Source organism: Oncorhynchus nerka, linkage group LG8 (genome assembly GCF_034236695.1).
Source record: "Oncorhynchus nerka isolate Pitt River linkage group LG8, Oner_Uvic_2.0, whole genome shotgun sequence".
In the NCBI taxonomy this organism is placed as follows: domain Eukaryota; kingdom Metazoa; phylum Chordata; class Actinopteri; order Salmoniformes; family Salmonidae; genus Oncorhynchus; species Oncorhynchus nerka.
In genome coordinates, this window is record NC_088403.1 from 12,507,331 (window position 1) to 12,526,336 (window position 19,006).

Consider the following 19,006-nt stretch of genomic DNA (forward strand, 5'->3'; position numbering starts at 1 on the left):
TAACCTACCTGGTTAAATAAAAGTGAAATAAAATACAAATCAAATCAAATCCTTCAATTGTACATCCTTTTCCTGTAAATGGGGAATATTCTTGAGTCGGTTTCATTACTATCATATTCTTGAGTCTGTTCCGTTACTGTCATATGCTTGAGTCTGTTCCGTTACTATCATATGCTTGAGTCTGTTCCATTACTATCATATGCTTGAGTCTGTTCTGTTACTATCATATGCTTGAGTCTGTTCCATTACTATCATATGCTTGAGTCTGTTCCATTACTATCATATGCTTGAGTCTGTTCTGTTACTATCATATGCTTGAGTCTGTTCCATTACTATCATATGCTTGAGTCTGTTCTGTTACTATCATATGCTTGAGTCTGTTCCATTACTATCTTCCTCTGCACAAAATGTGCTCCAGATGTTTTGCAGGGTTGCATTGACATTGACATTGCTTAACACTTGGCCCTTCTCTGGATCCCTAGAGACCCAATGGGGTTGCTTCTCAAATAGCACTCTATTCCCTATATAGTGCACTACTTTTTGACCAGGGCCTATAGAGCACTAGGGAATAGGGTGCCATTTTGGACGCAAGTGGTGAGGTCATAGTTGTCCAGAAATGGCTGATTCAGTGATTTCATGTTCACTCAGGCCTCCTTGCTCTGGACTGGAACTCTGGATTCACACAGGAGATGCTTTGTTCTGCCAAGACAACCGATAGGAGGGCAGACAATAAACAGATCAATATTTACAATGTTGTTTGTACTCCACTTGTTACCGTTTTCTCAGGGCAACTGGCCACAAATCTTACTGCTGTGGTTGCACATCTCTCTCTAACTTCTGGGAGAGCCCATTTAAAGAAAATATAAGTCATGTTCATGGGGCGTTGCGTTCATGCGGGCTAGTCCCTCCCATAACACAAAACACCATTCAGCAGCATGTCAACACACTCTCATGTTGAGAAGAAGAAGAAACAGTTAAAGGAATCGGACAATCTATTTTCTGGACTTAATGATCTTGGGCTTCAGCAAGACCAACTCTGAAGTGAACTGCTTATCCAAACTGTTGTTTTTATTATAACCAAATATAGAAATGGGAAGAATACTTATCTGCGTAAAACGGACGTTCATTTTCGTCTGTGTCTTGATCTGTGTAAGTGATCGTATTCGAGTAGATAAACCCGTTTTTTTATATAGGAGCATGTTGCCAATTATGGCTGTCGATACACGTTTTTTAATACGACATTATTTGTTTACATTATTGCTGGTTATTTTTTTAACTTCAACGCAAGCAGTGAGAGTTGCAGTTTACACGGGACGGAATAAAGAGTGGTGCCGCTTTCATCAACAATAATGAGCCGATTGTTTTATAGTGCAGTATCAAGACAAGCACTAAAATTAAATAACAATGTTGTATTTAATGTTGCAGTTGGGCTGCTGGGCTTTAATCTTTCACTGGAACACGTTTTTAGCTTTGGTTTGTGGGTGTGTTCAGCTTACTTATTTATTTTTCGGCCTTTTAATTTGGCCCCTATTTGTTTATTAACTGCTAAATATCTTACATTTTTTAGTTATGTTTATTCTCATCTTCAAATAGACCCACTGACCTTAGTTATCACGTTTTTGGCAGAATATTAGGATAGTCAATAACTGATATTCGATTTTTATAACCAGCCGACTAAGTCAATATTTCAGCTATTCATTTCTTAATCATGTATAATTTCTTAGTCTATTTATAAATGAGGTATAATATATGTAAATACAATTTACTGTCTGCTTACAAACCATTTGTAGATGGCGTTGGTCAAATGCATTATTGAAGTTATGAAGAAATGGATCCCTCAACTCTCCTCTGAAACAAATGACTGTATCAACCTTTACTGTGCAGAATAATACCCTGTACATTGTAATGATTGTATCAACCTTTACTGTGCATTATCAGTAGAATTCCAGTATAATACCCTGTACATTGTAATGATTGTATCAACCTTTACTGTGCATTATCAGTAGAATTCCCAGAATAATACCCTGTACATTGTAATGATTGTATCAACCTTTACTGTGCATTATCAGTAGAATTCCCAGTATAATACCCTGTACATTGTAATGATTGTATACCTTTACTGTGCATTATCAGTAGAAGTGTACATTGTAATGACTGTATCAACCTTTACTGTGCATTATCAGTAGAATTCCCAGTATAATACCCTGTACATTGTAATGATTGTATCAACCTTTACTGTGCATTATCAGTAGAATTCCCAGTATAATACCCTGTACATTGTAATGATTGTATCAACCTTTACTGTGCATTATCAGTAGAATTCTCAGAATAATACCCTGTACATTGTAATGATTGTATCAACCTTTACTGTGCATTATCAGTAGAATTCTCAGAATAATACCCTGTACATTGTAATGATTGTATCAACCTTTACTGTGCATTATCAGTAGAATTCTCAGAATAATACCCTGTACATTGTAATGATTGTATCTTTACTGTGCATTTTATTCTCAGAATAATACCCTGTACATTGTAATGATTATCTTTAGTAGAATTCTCAGTATAATACCCTGTACATTGTAATGACTGTATCAACCTTTACTGTGCATTATCAGTAGAATTCTCAGAATAATACCCTGTACATTGTAATGATTGTATCAACCTTTACTGTGCATTATCAGTGCATTATCTGTACATTGTAATGATTGTAGACCTTTACTTGCATTATCAGTAGAATAATACCCTGTACATTGTAATGATTGTATCAACCTTTACTGTGCATTATCAGTAGAATTCCCAGTATAATACCCTGTACATTGTAATGACTGTATCAACCTTTACTGTGCATTATCAGTAGAATTCTCAGAATAATACCCTGTACATTGTAATGATTGTATCAACCTTTACTGTGCATTATCAGTAGAATTCTCAGAATAATACCCTGTACATTGTAATGATTGTATCAACCTTTACTGTGCATTATCAGTAGAATTCCCAGTATAATACCCTGTACATTGTAATGATTGTATCTACCTTTACTGTGCATTATCAGTAGAATTCCCAGAATAATACCCTGTACATTGTAATGACTGTATCAACCTTTACTGTGCATTATCAGTAGAATTCCCAGTATAATACCCTGTACATTGTAATGATTGTATCTACCTTTACTGTGCATTATCAGTAGAATTCTCAGAATAATACCCTGTACATTGTAATGATTGTATCAACCTTTACTGTGCATTATCAGTAGAATTCTCAGAATAATACCCTGTACATTGTAATGATTGTATCATGTGTTGTATTCTCTTCAGATCATCAGCACCCTCTTGCTGGCCATCACATTATTTGGACACGGGCACTTCCACCAATCAGAAGAAGTAATTGTTATTTTTATAGCTCCTATTACATTGACTAATTATATCATATTGATTTCATTATAATAATGCTGTGTCCATCTAGCCTGGTCCCAGATCTGTTTGTGCTGTCTTTCCAACTCCTACAGTGTTTAGCATGACAACAACCATAGGAGTTGGCTATACAGCATAAACAGATCTGAGACCAGGCTAGAATCCAGCAGGATCATTGTAATATTTTGATTCTAAACCCACAGTTGCCATATCTTGTTGCTTGTCTTCCTATGCACAGATAGAGGATATTCTGCCTGGGATAGTAGTTCTGTATGTCCTAGAAGCAGCAACCCTGGTCCTGTCAATCTTTGGTGTCTATGGCGCTCGGAAGGAGAAGAAATGGGCTGTGGTTCTGGTAAGCCTGCCGAGACCTGTCTCAAAGTGTTAGCCTGATCCCAGATCTGTTGGTTTGTCTTGGATAATTATCATAGGAGTTGGCTATATAGCACAAACAGGTCTGGAATCTGGCTACTGACTTGACTTCTCTGCTGCAAACTGTTCCTTTCTGATAGGTAATGGCATGCCATACAACTCAACTGAAACCAGTCAACACTTTCCCCATGACATGTTTCCCTTAAAGCGTGATAAGTTTGAATGAACCTTAAGTATTGATTTTGCTTGACAACATCCAATATGTGTGTGTAGTTTTCTGTAGGTATGTCACTGGCCAGCCTATACCTGTTTGTGGAGTGCGTGAAAGCATATCATTCCAAACACGAGGTACAGTAGTCTATATATATATATATATACACACACAGGTAACTGCCAATATAATGGAAAACACCAACATAAAGTGGTTTAATTGGGGCACCACGAGCCAGAACAGCTTTAATGCACCTTGTCATAGATTCTACAAGTGTCTAGAAGTATATTGGAGTGATGCGAGACCATTCTTTCACAATAAATTCCATCATTTGGTGTTTTGTTGATGGAAAACGCTGTCTCAGGAGCTGCTTCAGAATCTCACAGTGTTCAATTGGGTGTTCAATTGGGTTGAGATCTGGTGACTGAGACAGCAATGGCATATGGTTTTACATCGATCGTTTTCATGCTCATCAAACCATTCAGTCAGCACTCATATCCTTTGGATGGCAGCATATCATCCTTTTTTTTTACCTTTATTTAACCTTTTTTAACCTTTATTTAACTAGGCAAGTCAGTTAAGAACACATTCTTATTTACAATGACGGCCTACTTGTAAAGCCCCCCTGGTCAAACCCTCCCCTAACCCAGACAACGCTGGGCCAATGGGACTCCCGATCACGGCCGGTTATGATACAGCCCGGGATCGAACCCGGGTCTGTAGTGATCCCCCTTAGACCGCTGCACCACTCGGGAGCCCTAGCCATGGGGAAGTAGCCATGGTAGCCAAAATAATTTTCATACTGTACATGACCCAAAGCATGATGGGATATGAATTGCTTAATTAACTCAGGAACCACACCTGTGTGGAAGCACCTGCTTTTAATATACTCTGTGTCCCTCATTTACTCAGGGGTTTCCATTAGTTTTGGCAGTTACCTGTATATATCTTCATTTTCTAATTCAACCTTGAGACAATGTTTGTTTGCTGTTCTGGTGAAAATATATTTGAGAAGTTATTGTATGATGGTGCAATGCATCTGATTCTTGATAATTCAATGTCAGTATCTGTCCTTTTCAAATTTCCAAGCTGATTATAGCTTTCAACTGTGACTATAACACTCAATGTTAACTTGATTCATTTCAAGATGGAGGAGTTAACCAGAGAGGAACATCTAGCAATGATTCCTCTGAGTGGAGCGAAACAAAAAGATATAGAAACGATATACAACATACAGACTAACGTAAGTCACCTTCATTTAATGCTTCTTATTGTCTCTGCTTGTGCCAATTCAATGTGCCGATTCAATGTGCCAATTCAATGTGCCGATTCAATGTGCCGATTCAATGTGCCGATTCAATGTGCCGATTCAATGTGCCGATTCAATGTGCCGATTCAATGTTCCGATTCAATGTGCCGATTCAATGTTCCGATTCAATGTTCCAATTCAATGTGCCGATTCAATGTGCCAATTCAATGTGCCGATTCAATGTGCCAATTCAATGTATGTGTGTCTTTAGGGACGGTTTTCCATATGATGTAAACCAAGGCCGGGACTAAAAACACTTTCATTGGAGGTTTCTCCATGGAGGTTTCTCCAGGCCTTAACTATATATGGTAATTGTTTGCCTAATTTCGTAATTGTTTTTAAAATGCCTGTAGTGCTGTTTCCTTCACTTTCAGTTCAAATGCTGTGGGCTCGTACAAGGCTACCAAGACTGGGGCACAGACATCCCCATCTCCTGTCTCTGTTCTGATGAGGACTCAACAGACTTTACATGTGTGAGTCTGCTGTGTTAAATAAGTTAACTTGTTGTTGTTGTTGTTGTTATTTGTATGCTGAGGAGGATCTGATTCAGTGTGTCAGTCTGTGTTAAATAAATCTGTTATGTCTTTTGGTAAGAGCAATACATGTTTTATTCTATTATCTTTAAAATGTGTTTTTAAAACAAAATAAAAAAAGAGACGATAAGGACAGTGACAAGACGACCATAAATAAACTGAGGAAGATGTACATGACAAAACTCTAAAAGACCAACAAATACCATAGAACACATTTGGACCAGACACATAATGGATGCCATGCTGCAGCCTAGTAATAAATCATGCAGCTAAAGTAAAGCACTGTTTTAAACCTTGTCACATTCTATTTCAGGTTGCTCCTGGTAACAATACAAGATTTGTTATTCACTATCCCAACAGTAATTCGTCTGAGGATGATGACCACAAGGGATTAATGGATGAACACATGCTGGTATATGAAAAGGTAAAAACAAGTCATTCCACTTCACCAGGGATGGGCAACTGGCGGCCATTTTGAAGGCCCTCAGATCTACTAGCCCTAACCAGCCCTAACCCATGTCAGATAATATTTTTTAGATTGCTAAATTAGGTTAGCAGACAGTTATCTAAACGTGTTATCATGGTCAAATTACTACCCATAGGGCCCTCATTGATGTTGTTAGTCAGTCTCATTATGATGTCATTAAAAACGGCATACATTTCTCACTACCACATGGCAAAATGTGTAGAATTGCAGCGAACTTGCTTTAAAACGGCAAAATTTTCTCTACACCCCAAGTTAAAATGCGTAGAATTACACCATGTTTTAAATGTATCTGCTGTCAAGAGGGTGCAACTAAACTGTTTTGCTCGTAATTTTGCTCAAAATGTTTTGCTGGCAGCTGTGTATCCACTAGAATGTCATAATGCTAGTTGGCTCCATAGAGATGACTTGTACAGTACTCATTGATACAATAAACTGATGTTTGTTTAAGTTCTGATATTATACAGAGCTGTAGTATACTCTTGTTTTTCACACAAAATGACAAACTCTTAATTGTCAATTTTCAGCCATGTCTTCCCATCCTGATCTCTGTCGAGAGCAATGCAATCAGCCTGGGAATAGGAATATTAGTAGCACTGACAGCATTATGGGTATGTATTTCTAATATATTTCTGTACTATTTAACTAGGGCCGAGCCTTGCCATTCTGCCTCCATAGGCAAGACCAAAAAATACCAACCCCGCAAAACTAGAATAGTCCCGTAAGCAAAATGACGTCTAAAAGACAGATGAATGAAAGTTGAAAATATGTATTTTCCAGATGTTAAAATGTGTATTTTCCAGATGTTAAAATCATGCACATTGTTGGTTCTGAATGAAAGTTGAGAATAAGTCATTTATAGACATCTATGTTTGGGCCAAATCAAGGCTGGTCCAGACCGGACAAAATCTGAACCAAACATGATTGGTTCAGATTTGGTTCGGACCAAAACAAATGTCTGTTGGAAATCAAGGCCGGTCCTGAACTGCCGCAAAAACCGTTGTCCAAAAGGTGTCACCTGAAGCCTGCAGTTTGGCCTGAAATGGAATGTTATGAATGCCCATCTACAGTGCATTCAGAAAGTATTCAGACCCCTAAACTTTTTCCCCCAAAAATTACGTTACAGCATTATTCTAAAATGGATTAAATAAAAAAAAGAAATCCTCATCAATCTACACACAAAACCCCAGAAAAAAAAAAATGTTATTTTAGCAAATGTATTAAAATAAAAAACAGAAATACCTTATTTACATAACTATTCAGACCTCTTGCTTTAAGACTCAAAATTGAGTTCAAGTGCATGCTGTTTCCATTGATCATCCTTGATATGTTTCTACAACTTGATTGGAGTCCATCTGTGGTAAATTCAATTGATTGGACATGATTAAGAAAGGCACAGACCTGTCTATATAATGTCGAGGCACAGATCTGGTCCATTCAAGGTCCCCAAGGACACAATGGCGTCCATCATTCTTAAATGGAAGAAGTGTGGAACCACCAAGACTCTTCCTAGAGCCGCCCGGCCAAACTGAGTAATTGGGGAAGAAGGGCTTAGGTCAGGGAAGTGACCAAGAACACAATGGTCACTCTGACAGACCTACAGAGTCCCTCTGTGGAAATGGGAAAACCTTCCAGAAGGATAACCATCTGCAGCACTCCACCAATCAGGCCTTTATGATAGAGTGGCCAGACTTCCGTTTGGAGTTTGCCAAAAGGCATCTAAAGGACTCTTACCATGAGAAACAAGATTATCTGGTCTGATGAAATCAAGATTGAACTCTATGGCCTGAATGCCAAGCATCACGTCTGGAGGAAACCTGGCATCATCCCTACGGTGAAGCATGGCAGTGGCAGCATCATGCTGTGGGGATGTTTTTCAGTGGCAGGGACTGAGAGACTAGTCAGGATCGAGGGAAAGATGAACGGAGCAAAGTACAGAGGGATCCTTGATGAAAATCTGCTCCAGAGCCCTCAGGATCTCAGACTGGGGCCAAGGTTCAGCTTCCAACAGGACAACGAGCCTAAGCACACAGCCAAGACAACGCAGGAGTGGCTTTGGGACAAGTCTCTGAATCTCCTCGAGTGGCCCAGCCAGAGCCCAGACATGAACCCGATCTAACATCTCTGGAGAGGCTTGAGAGGATCTGCAGATTTGCAGAGAAGAATGGGAGAAACTCCCCAAATATTGTAGTGTTATATCCAAGAAGACTTGAGACTGTAATTACTGCCAAAGGTGCTTCAACAAAGTACTGAGTAAAGGGTCTGGATACCTATGGAAATGTGTTCATTCAGTTTTTATTTTTTTAAATTAAGAACATTTTCCAACAAAAAATTATGCTTTGTTTGGGATATTGTGTGTAGATTGATGAGGGGAAAAAACAATTTAATACATTTTTTGAATAAGGCTGTAACATAACATTTTGAAAAAGTCAAAGGGTCTGAATACTCTCTGAATGCATCGTATGTGGTAAGCCTACCGTTTTGTAAAATGCATAAAAACAACATCCGAACAGGACCAAAAAAAATACATCTAAAATATGTTGTCTCGGGCTTACTGGGGTGTGGGGTGTAGCTTACCATGTTGCCCGCAATGGAATTGTATGAATGCCCATCCATGTGGTAGGCCCATCCATGTGGTAGGCCCATCCATGTGGTAGGCCCATCCATGTGGTAGGCCCACCCATGTGGTAGGCCCATCCATGTGGTAGGCACATCCATGTGGTAGGCCCATCCATGTGGTAGGCCCATCCATGTGGTAGCACCATCCATGTGGTAGGCCCATCCATGTGGTAGCACCATCCATGTGGTAGCACCATCCATGTGGTAGGCCCATCCATGTGGTAGGCCCATCCATGTGGTAGGCCCATCCATGTGGTAGCCCCACCCATGTGGTAGGCCCATCCATGTGGTAGGCCCATCCATGTGGTAGGCCCATCCATGTGGTAGGCCCATCCATGTGGTAGGCCCATCTTTGGAAAACAGGCCGTTACAATGGCTTTATTAGTTCTGATTCCTGTGACTAATCAATTTGGCAATTTAAGCCCTGAATATCAGCTACCCAACTTTATCAGGAGTTCTCAGGAGCCTATTTGCAATATTTTTACATTGCAAATATTTTATTTTTCATTGTGATCAGCTTGTCAAAACTGGACAGATACCAACTTGAAACCACTGATCATGACAACGGGATGAAACTCCTGGACAACAGCTGTGATTATTCATTTCACTTTGACCTGTCCTGTTTTTAGGACATGTTGTTTGTTATAATGACAGCAAATGTTCTATTTGATTGACCGCCGTTTAGGTCAGGCTATTTGATTGACCTCCGTTTAGGTCAGGCTATTTGATTGATCTCCGTTTAGGTTAGGCTATTTGATTGATCTCCGTTTAGGTTAGGCTATTTGATTGACCTCCGTTTAGGTCAGGCTATTTGATTGACCTCCGTTTAGGTCAGGCTATTTGATTGACCTCCGTTTAGGTCAGGCTATTTGATTGACCTCCGTTTAGGTTAGGCTATTTGATTGACCTCCGTTTAGGTCAGGCTATTTGATTGACCTCCGTTTAGGTCAGGCTATTTGATTGACCTCCGTTTAGGTTAGGCTATTTGATTGACCTCTGTTTAGGTTAGGCTATTTGATTGACCTCCGTTTAGGTCAGGCTATTTGATTAGGTCAGGCTATTTGATTGACCTCCGTTTAGGTTAGGCTATTTGATTGACCTCTGTTTAGGTTAGGCTATTTGATTGACCTCCGTTTAGGTCAGGCTATTTGATTGACCTCCGTTTAGGTCAGGCTATTTGATTGACCTCCGTTTAGGTCAGGCTATTTGATTGACCTCCGTTTAGGTTAGGCTATTTGATTGACCTCCGTTTAGGTCAGGCTATTTGATTGACCTCCGTTTAGGTTAGGCTATTTGATTGACCTCTGTTTAGGTTAGGCTATTTGATTGACCTCCGTTTAGGTCAGGCTATTTGATTGACCTCCGTTTAGGTCAGGCTATTTGATTGACCTCCGTTTAGGTTAGGCTATTTGATTGACCTCCGTTTAGGTCAGGCTATTTGATTGGAGAAAGCTGCATGATGTAGCCTGTAGGCTACAGAAAAGGTCACATACTCTTTCTTACATATCCTAAATCTACTACATTATTTATGTTAGATCATTTTTTCCCGGTATGTTGGTTGAGTGATCAGAGATGCGTCTCTCCAACTGCACCCTGGGGGAAGGACAAGCAAATCATTTAGCACCTTTGACAATGTGGGGCCTGCTTATCAAAGGGTGACATCAGCGCTCACATAAAAAGCCCATATTTCACTGGTTGAGAGATTGTTTTTGGGGCAGAATTATGTGAGGTTCTATGTGTTGTTGGTGGTGGGTCTTAGCAGTTTAGCTCAGAAAATGCCGCCCTCGTCAATCAGTGGGCCGGCCGTGTATTTAACCTTTCCAGGGTTGCAGTCAATTCAGGTTTTTTCAATTCAGTCAATTGAAATTCAATGCACAAAATTGAAAATTGTCCATAGTTTTTTATGTGGATTTTTCAATTCAGGAAGTTAATTTCAATTGACTCGACCTGAATTTAAAACTTAATTTAACCAAACGTTGTTCCATACTCTTTTTTTACCATAGGTGTTGAGTGTAGATAGAACCATCATCTATCACACCCCAACGCTGTACCATAGTGATTTTTACCGTAGGTGTTGAGTGTAGGTCTATTAGATTGAACCATCATCTATCACACCCCAACGCTGTACCATAGTGATTTTTACCATAGGTGTGATAGATAGAACCATCATCTATCACACCCAAACGCTGTACCATAGTGATTTTTACCGTACCTTTGGAGTGTAGGCCTATTAGATTGAACCATCATCTATCACACCCCAACGCTGTACCATAGTGATTTTTACCATAGGTGTTGAGTGTAGGTCTATTAGATTGAACCATCATCTATCACACCCCAACGCTGTACCATAGTGATTTTTACCATAGGTGTTGAGTGTAGGTCTATTAGATTGAACCATCATCTATCACACCCCAACGCTGTACCATAGTGATTTTTACCGTACCTTTGGAGTGTAGGCCTATTAGATTGAACCATCATCTATCACACCCCAATGCTGTACCATAGTGATTTTTACCGTACCTTTGGAGTGTAGGCCTATTAGATTGAACCATCATCTATCACACTCAGCATCTGGTCACCTGCTCCGTCAATCCTGACTGAACCGTTACTGTGTGTCTGGTCCTCAGGATGTTGGAGTTGCCCTGGCCATCACAATTCTCTGCCAGATGAGAAGAAAGGTTGATGTGCCACCTGTGATCTTCACCTCTCAACCACCTCAATACAGGGAGCTGTGTGACACAGCAGAGAGTGTCTGAAATGAAATGGTCCTCTTATGAAGGAGACTCAATGCACTAGTCTGAGTGCCAGTCTGTTTGTGCCATCATGACAACTCCTGTCACTCATTTGTGTCAAGCCAAACATGACAATGGGTGACAAAGAGTTGGCTTGGCAATGACAGCAATGGAGTTGTCATTGGCCAGACCACAAACACCACAAACAGATCTGGGATCAGGTTAGCAATGCATCCATATTATGTACATACTCATAACACACATGAAAGGACAACTCAGGACATTATTAGACATTAGACATCTCTACTGTGTTGTCCAAAGTATTACTGTTCAACTGATTATCCATCTGACTGCCAGCAAGAGTCTTCTTATTGGCTGTCAAAGGTTCTGTAAAACCTGTGGTTTGTTTTTCTGTTGTAAATCATTGGTAACCATTTAACCATTGAAGTGCCTCAGTGTTGGTTACAGTGTCTTGAATAAAGGGACAAGCATCTTTTAACATTATGTTCCTTTTATTCGACAACCAACATCTCTTAAATATTCCTCTTTTCCTCCTGTTCTCTCCTCTCATCCTCCTCTCTCTTCCTCTTTTCCTCATGTTCTCTCCTCTCAACCTCTCTTCCTCTTCCTCCTGTTCTCTCCTCTCATCCTCCTCTCTTCCTCTTCCTCATGTTCTCTCCTCTCATCCTCCTCTCTCTTCCTCTTTTCATCCTGTTCTCTCCTCTCATCTTCCTCTCTCTTCCTCTTTTCCTCCTGTTCTCTCCTCTCATCATCCTCTCTTCCTCTTTTCATCCTGTTCTCTCCTCCCATCCTCTCTTCCTCTTTTCATCCTGTTCTCTCCTCTCATCCTCCTCTTCCTCTTTTCCTCATGTTCTCTCCTCTCATCCTCCTCTCTCTTCATCCTGTTCTCTCCTCTCCTTTTCCTCCTGTTCTCTCCTCTCATCCTCCTCTCTCTTCATCCTGTTGTCTCCTCTCATCTTCCTCTTTTCCTCCTGTTCTCTCCTCTCATCCTCCTCTTCCTCTTTTCCTCCTGTTCTCTCCTCTCATCATCCTCCTCTTCCTCTTTTCCTCCTGTTCTCTCCTCTCATCCTCTTCCTCCTGTTCTCTCCTCTCATCCTCCTCTCTCTTCATCCTGTTCTCTCCTCTCATCTTCCTCTTTTCCTCCTGTTCTCTCCTCTCATCCTCCTCTTCCTCTTTTCCTCCTGTTCTCTCCTCTCATCATCCTCCTCTTCCTCTTTTCCTCCTGTTCTCTCCTCTCATCCTCCTCTCTTCATCCTGTTCTCTCCTCTCATCCTCCTCCTCCTGTCTTTCACACTCCCTCAGCTCTTTCTCTCTCCTCTTCTGTTCTGCCTTCTCTGTCTTTGTCTCTGCTTCCTTTCTCTTCCTCTCCTTCCTTCTCTTGTTTCTTCAACTTGTCTTTCTCTTTCTTCCAACTGAATACAGTCTGACTCAGGGGGAAAAGTTTATTTAAAACAATGACTACGTAATGAAGGACTCTAAACTGTATGATATTAGACCAGTGGTTGTAGCCTGGGTACCAGTCTGTTTAGCTATCATTCCACTCCTTGCCACTCCTTGTCATGCTAAACATTTGGCATGTGACACGGAGTACAATGGGTGGAATGTTCACTCAACAGACTGGCACCCAGGCTACTGTAGTACATACTCATAATATCATTTTACGTTCATTCAATAAACTACTTTGTTCTATTTGCCCGTGTGGCAGAAGTTTCCTTGGCAACGTGCTGCGATGCTGTGGTTCCATTGTCATGGCTCCCCAAATGACCTGCATTGCACTGTAAAATCACAGGAGGGCAGTAGATAATAACTCATCAAGTTAGTTAGATGCACACATCCTAGAGAGAGGGGCCTAGCCTGTTCCCAGATCTGTTTGTGTTATCATGTGTTTGGCATGACAAGCAGAGGCATGATGGCACAAACAGACTGGTTCCCAGGCTAAGAAGGGCCCCTGATACTTCCTGATGGTCCTCCAGCTATAGCTGGTCCTCCAGCGTATCTCTCTCTCTCTAGCTGTTCCACTCTAACCAAAGCTTCTTCTGGTTAACTCTGTTATCCTCTAAATCTATCATCTCCTTTTCCTTCTCCTGGTTATCTCTGTGCATGTTTTTTCTCTCTCTCCTTCTCCTTCTCCAGCTCTCCTCCTCCTTCTTCTCAGCTCTCTCCATCTCCACATGCACTGTTTCTCTCTCTCTTCCTTCCATTCTGCTCTCTCCATCTCCACATGCACTGTTTCTCTCTCTCTTCCTTCCATTCTGCTCTCTCCATCTCCACATGCACTGTTTCTCTCTCTCTTCCTTCCCTTCTGCTCTCTCCATCTCCACATGCACTGTTTCTCTCTCTCTTCCTTCCCTTCTGCTCTCCATCTCCACATGCACTGTTTCTCTCTCTCTTCCTTCCATTCTGCTCTCTCCATCTCCACATGCACTGTTTCTCTCTCTCTTCCTTCCCTTCTGCTCTCTCCATCTCCACATGCACTGTTTCTCTCTCTCTTCCTTCCCTTCAGCTCTCTCCATCTCCTCATGCACTGTTTCTCTCTCTCTTCCTTCCCTTCTGCTCTCTCCATCTCCACATGCACCTTTTCTCTCTATCCTTCTCCAGCTCTACCTCCTTCTTCTCTGCTCTCTCCATCTCCACATGCACCTTTTCTCTCTTTTCTCTACAGCTCTACCTCCTCCTTCTCTTCTCTTGTCCTCCTCAACTCTGCCTCTAACAACCTTCTCTCTCTCCATCTTAATTAGATGCCCTTCCAACTCCCCATCATGCTTCAGAAGTACCTTCTTCTCTCTGTCTCTCAGAGTGCCTTATCTCTGCACTCCATTCTTCCTTTTCTCTTCCTGATTCTCTCAGTCTCTTTCTGTATCACAGATCTGATTGGATCACACTCCCTCGCTGCTTGTCTTGCCTGGTCTACTGCCAGCTCCAGCCTTTCTTTCTCTTCCTGATTCTCTCAGTCTCTTTCTGTATCACAGATCTGATTGGATCACACTCCCTCGCTGCTTGTCTTGCCTGGTCTACTGCCAGCTCCAGCCTTTCTTTCTCTTCCTGATTCTCTCAGTCTCTTTCTGTATCACAGATCTGATTTATCCTCTCTTGTCTTCTTCATCCATCTGTTCCCTCTTCTTCTGATCAAGTCATTTTGCTTGTCTTGCCTGGTCTACTACCAGCTCCAGCCTTTCTTTCTCATCCAGTTTCCCCCTATTTATTCTCCTCTTCATCCATCTGTTCCCTCTTCTTCTGAAAGTCATTTTCTTCTACTTTTAACTTTTCTTTCATTTTATTTTAATGTTTTGTTTTTCCCCAAAACTCTTTCCTTTTCTCCCCCTCTCCAGATCAACACTCGTCATCTCGTACTCTCTGTCACTGTCCCCAAGACTCTGCAAAGGTAGCCAAGCCATTGCTCCACCAATCCACAAGCCGGAGTTATGTTGTGGTGGAGAATGTTTTGATTTAAGTGTTCTGGAAGATGCTAGTCATTTGAATAGAATGTTTAATTCAAAACAACTGCTTTGCAGTTCTGAGTTCCAACATTGAATAGAATGTGAGGCAGAGTTTCCATAAATACTGAAAGTTGTTTTTCTCACAGTTAAAGACAATAATAATAACATAATATATAATTATAATAAATCAAAACGGTATTTCTGTTTTAGTATCTATTTTGGTATCTATTTAATTTGGAAAGTGTTTAAACAAAATATTTTTAACAGATTGTATCCAGGTTTTGAGAGCAATGTCAATGAGAACTGAAACACTACATTTCCCACAATACCACAGGTGGGAGCTCACGTGACGATTAGCAGGTAGGGCGGGATTACATGGGTAGAAAGAGACGGAAACACCTAATGAGGGCGGGAAGGCAACAGGTGGATGGAGGAAGAGAAAGTAACATCCACTGACAAAGACAATCTGGAGGAGAAAGAAGGCAGCTCTTTTGACAGTGTAAAGGAGACTCAATCTGTTTCTTATTCTGTGTGGAAGAGTAGTGCTTACTACTGGCTGTTCAGTGCACTCTGTTGCCGTTGGAGATGAACTGGGGCAACACCTGAGAGGAGGCTGGTCGGGAGCAGAAAGGGAATGCTTTCTTCCTGGAGAATTGAGCCGCTGTTATCCTCACCTGGTGGATGTACGGGGCGGAGAGAGGCCTGATTGGAGGGAACATTCTGGGCCTGACTGAAAGACCTGTGCTCCGTTCTCAGCTCTGAGGTGGTTATATGGCCAGAAGGAACTCCTATATCAAACCTGATCTACTAAAGAATGCTATTTTCCACACTTGTGCTGTGACCTACTACAGTACTGAAGCTACTGTATATAGAAGAACCTTCTCTGGCCAGGGAGGATTTAGAAGTCACGAAGCGACAGGTACAAGTCAACAAGAGACCCTAGGTCATCTGGGATTATAACCTACCAACAACCATCAGGGGCTAGCATTGTAAAGCAGACATCACTCACTTGCTTATAACACAGTTATAACATAGCCATAGCATTGTGACGTGACACTAAGTCAGTGTCTTGTGTGGCTCCCAGGCCCAGACAGCCCACTCCTCTTCACGATGCAACAGCCAATTGGAGGAGTGGAGCAGCAGGACGAATCCTTTGATTTCCTGTTCAAGATCATCCTGATTGGAGATTCTAACGTGGGCAAGACCTGCGTGGTCCAGAGCTTCAAGTCAGGACAGTTCTCAGAGAGGCAACAGAACACCATAGGAGTGGACTTCACCGTGCGGACAGTGGACATCGAGGGCAAGAAAATTAAGGTAAGGAAGTCAGCCTCAAACCTTTAGGAGAAATGGTGCTTTATAGAACTAAAAGGGTTCAGTGAAAGTCAGCCTAAACCTAACCCTACAGTCACTGTCACTCCAGCAAGCTGTTGCATAGCAACAGAGCTGCAGTTGGTAGTTTGTTGATAGTTTGAACATCTACAACACATCTTCTGTTGTTGACTATACACATAACGTATAACTGAAATGTCAAGGTGTTGCCTGCTGATCAGATTAGTTGCTGTCTGAATACTTCAGTTTGGAGGCCATTGGGGTGGTTGTTGTAAAACACAGCTGATGTCTTGTGATACTGTCAAGAAGGCTTTGCAAGCCTTAATTAAGTTGACACTTAATACAAGTTGGACCGGCATTTCATGAGGGACTCGCCTTTCTGGTTCTCTCCTACAACACATCAGTCATTCCTCTTTCTCTTCCCTGACCAAAAACGTCAGTATTTGTTTTTAAACTTCAATGAGAAAAGTGAGAGTAAGCCTTAAGTAGCTATTGAGGTCAAACTACTGTATGCTTGAATAGGAAACCTCTATGAGGGACTGGCTACACTCTTATCATTTTGTTTGCTATCTAGAACCTTAAAGGCTTTTTGGTTGCAGGTAGAATGCTTTTGTGTTCCATGTAGAACCCTTTCTACAAACGGTTCTAACTGGAATCAAAAAGGGTTCTCCTATGGGTCAGCCGAAGAACTCTTTTGGAACCCTTTTTTGTAAGAGTGTAGGTTTAAATACTTTAGAGCTACTTTAGGTTGAAATGATTTTGTAGCTGGAGGGCCCCTCCCTCCCTCCCTCCCTCCCTCCCTCCCTCCCTCCCTCCCTCCCTCCCTCCTCCCCCTCCCTCCCTCCTCCCTCCCTCCCTCCCTCCCTCCCTCCCTCCCTCCCTCCCTCCCTCCCTCCCTCCCTCCCTCCCTCCCTCCCTCCCTACTCTACCAACACCTGCTAACTGTATTGTTCCCCAAACCTGCCAGACAAGAGAGGCGATAGGAAGGTATTTATGGTGCGGCCTCTTCCTCTTACCAACCACTCTTAGAAAAAAGGGTCACAAAAGTATTCTTCCACTGTCCCCGTAGGAGAACCCTTTTTGGTTCCATGTAGAACCCTCTGTGGAAAGAACCAAATAGGGTTCTATGGGGACAGCCAAATAACCATTTTCGGTTGTAGATAGCACCTTTTTGTTTAAGAGGTATAGTAACATTATTACTAGAGGGGCCTACTGTGTGTCATATACCTCCTTCATTCTAGAATGGGTTCTATTTAATTCTGTGTTACTGACCATATCCTCAACCAACTGACCTTTGACACAGGAAGGAAGGAAGGAAGAGCAGGCAAGTGGATGGCTTCAGAATGTATCTTAGTCTGGGGCTCTGTCCCAGAGCGCACCCTATTCCTTATCTAGTGCACTACTTTTGACCAGGGCCCATGTCTCTGGTCGAAAGTAGTGCACTGTATAGGGAATAGGGTGCCATTTGGTTTATAGCCACTCTGTGTGAATAGGGCCTTGTTGCCTCAACTGACCGCACATCAGAACGTATGCAAATCATGCATGATGACAACACTAGACCATTGTTGCTATCCCTGTACCACACACATAACTCCACGTTACAACTGTAACCACACAAAGAGACAGAGATCAATGCAAACAGCATTTGAGACTGATTGTACTATTTACTGACAGGAACATGGATATTATTCTGCTGTAAAGAGTTCCCTTTTACTGACAGGAAATGGATATTATTTAACTGTAAAGAGTTCTATTTACTGACAGGAAATGGATATTATTTAACTGTAAAGAGTTCTATTTACTGACAGGAAATGGATATTATTTAACTGTAAAGAGTTCGATTTAGTTTCTTTAGTCACTTTGCATGACAACGGCAGTGCTCTTGCTCCAGGCAGTGCTCTTGCTCCAGGCAGTGCTCTTGCTCCAGGCAGTGCTCTTGCTCCAGGCAGTGCTCTTGCTCCAAGCAGTGCTCTTGCTCCAGGCAGTGCTCTTGCTCCAGGCAGTGCTCTTGCTCCAAGCAGTGCTCTTGCTCCAGGCAGTGCTCTTGCTCCAAGCAGTGCTCTTGCTCCAGGCAGTGCTCTTGCTCCAGGCTGTGCTCTTGCTCCAGGCAGTGCTCTTGCTCCAAGCAGTGCTCTTGCTCCAGGCAGTGCTCTTAATTCAAGCAGTGCTCTTGCTCCAAGCAGTGCTCTTGCTCCAGGCAGTGCTCTTGCTCCAAGCAGTGCTCTTGCTCCAGGCAGTGCTCTTGCTCCAGGCAGTGCTCTTGCTCCAAGCAGTGCTCTTGCTCCAGGCAGTGCTTTTTCTCCAGGCAGTGCTCTTGCTCCAGGCAGTGCTCTTGCTCCAAGCAGTTCTCTTGCTCCAAGCAGTGCTCTTGCTCCAGGCAGTGCTCTTGTTCCAGGCAGTGTTCTTGCTCCAGGCAGTGCTCTTGCTCCAGGCAGTGTTCTTGCTCCAAGCAGTGCTCTTGCTCCAGGCAGTGCTCTTGCTCCAGGCAGAAATGGAGTTGCAGGTTGTTTTGCTTCCCTCCCTATAGAGGTGTGTCATTGTTAAACACA

The 19,006-nt window shown here is 42.0% G+C and overlaps 1 protein-coding gene across 2 annotated transcripts; it reads left to right on the forward strand.

The window, feature by feature from the left end:
* The first annotated feature begins 328 nt into the window (after positions 1-328).
* LOC115117157 (tetraspanin-8-like) lies at positions 329-13,380 on the forward strand. 2 transcript variants are annotated; one of them, XM_065021351.1, is made up of 9 exons: positions 329-1,149; positions 3,315-3,380; positions 3,649-3,765; positions 4,056-4,130; positions 5,141-5,236; positions 5,656-5,775; positions 6,149-6,259; positions 6,847-6,930; positions 11,566-13,380. In XM_065021351.1, exons 1-9 carry the CDS (start codon positions 1,090-1,092, stop codon positions 11,692-11,694), a joined length of 858 nt encoding a protein of 285 aa, XP_064877423.1. In that variant the 5' UTR covers positions 329-1,089; the 3' UTR covers positions 11,695-13,380. The 2 variants fall into 2 exon arrangements, with proteins under 2 accessions (XP_064877423.1, XP_064877425.1); XM_065021353.1 differs by having other exon boundaries at positions 336-1,149; positions 5,677-5,775.
* The last annotated feature ends 5,626 nt before the right edge of the window (positions 13,381-19,006 follow it).

Bases quoted from the DNA above. Each gene is read 5' to 3' on its own strand.
- LOC115117157 (XM_065021351.1), top strand. From the start codon at position 1,090: ATGGGAAGAATACTTATCTGCGTAAAACGGACGTTCATTTTCGTCTGT. The intron at 4,131-5,140 runs GTACAGTAGTCT...ATTCATTTCAAG, and splicing joins CATATCATTCCAAACACGAG to ATGGAGGAGTTAACCAGAGA. The intron at 5,237-5,655 runs GTAAGTCACCTT...AAATGCCTGTAG, and splicing joins TATACAACATACAGACTAAC to TGCTGTTTCCTTCACTTTCA.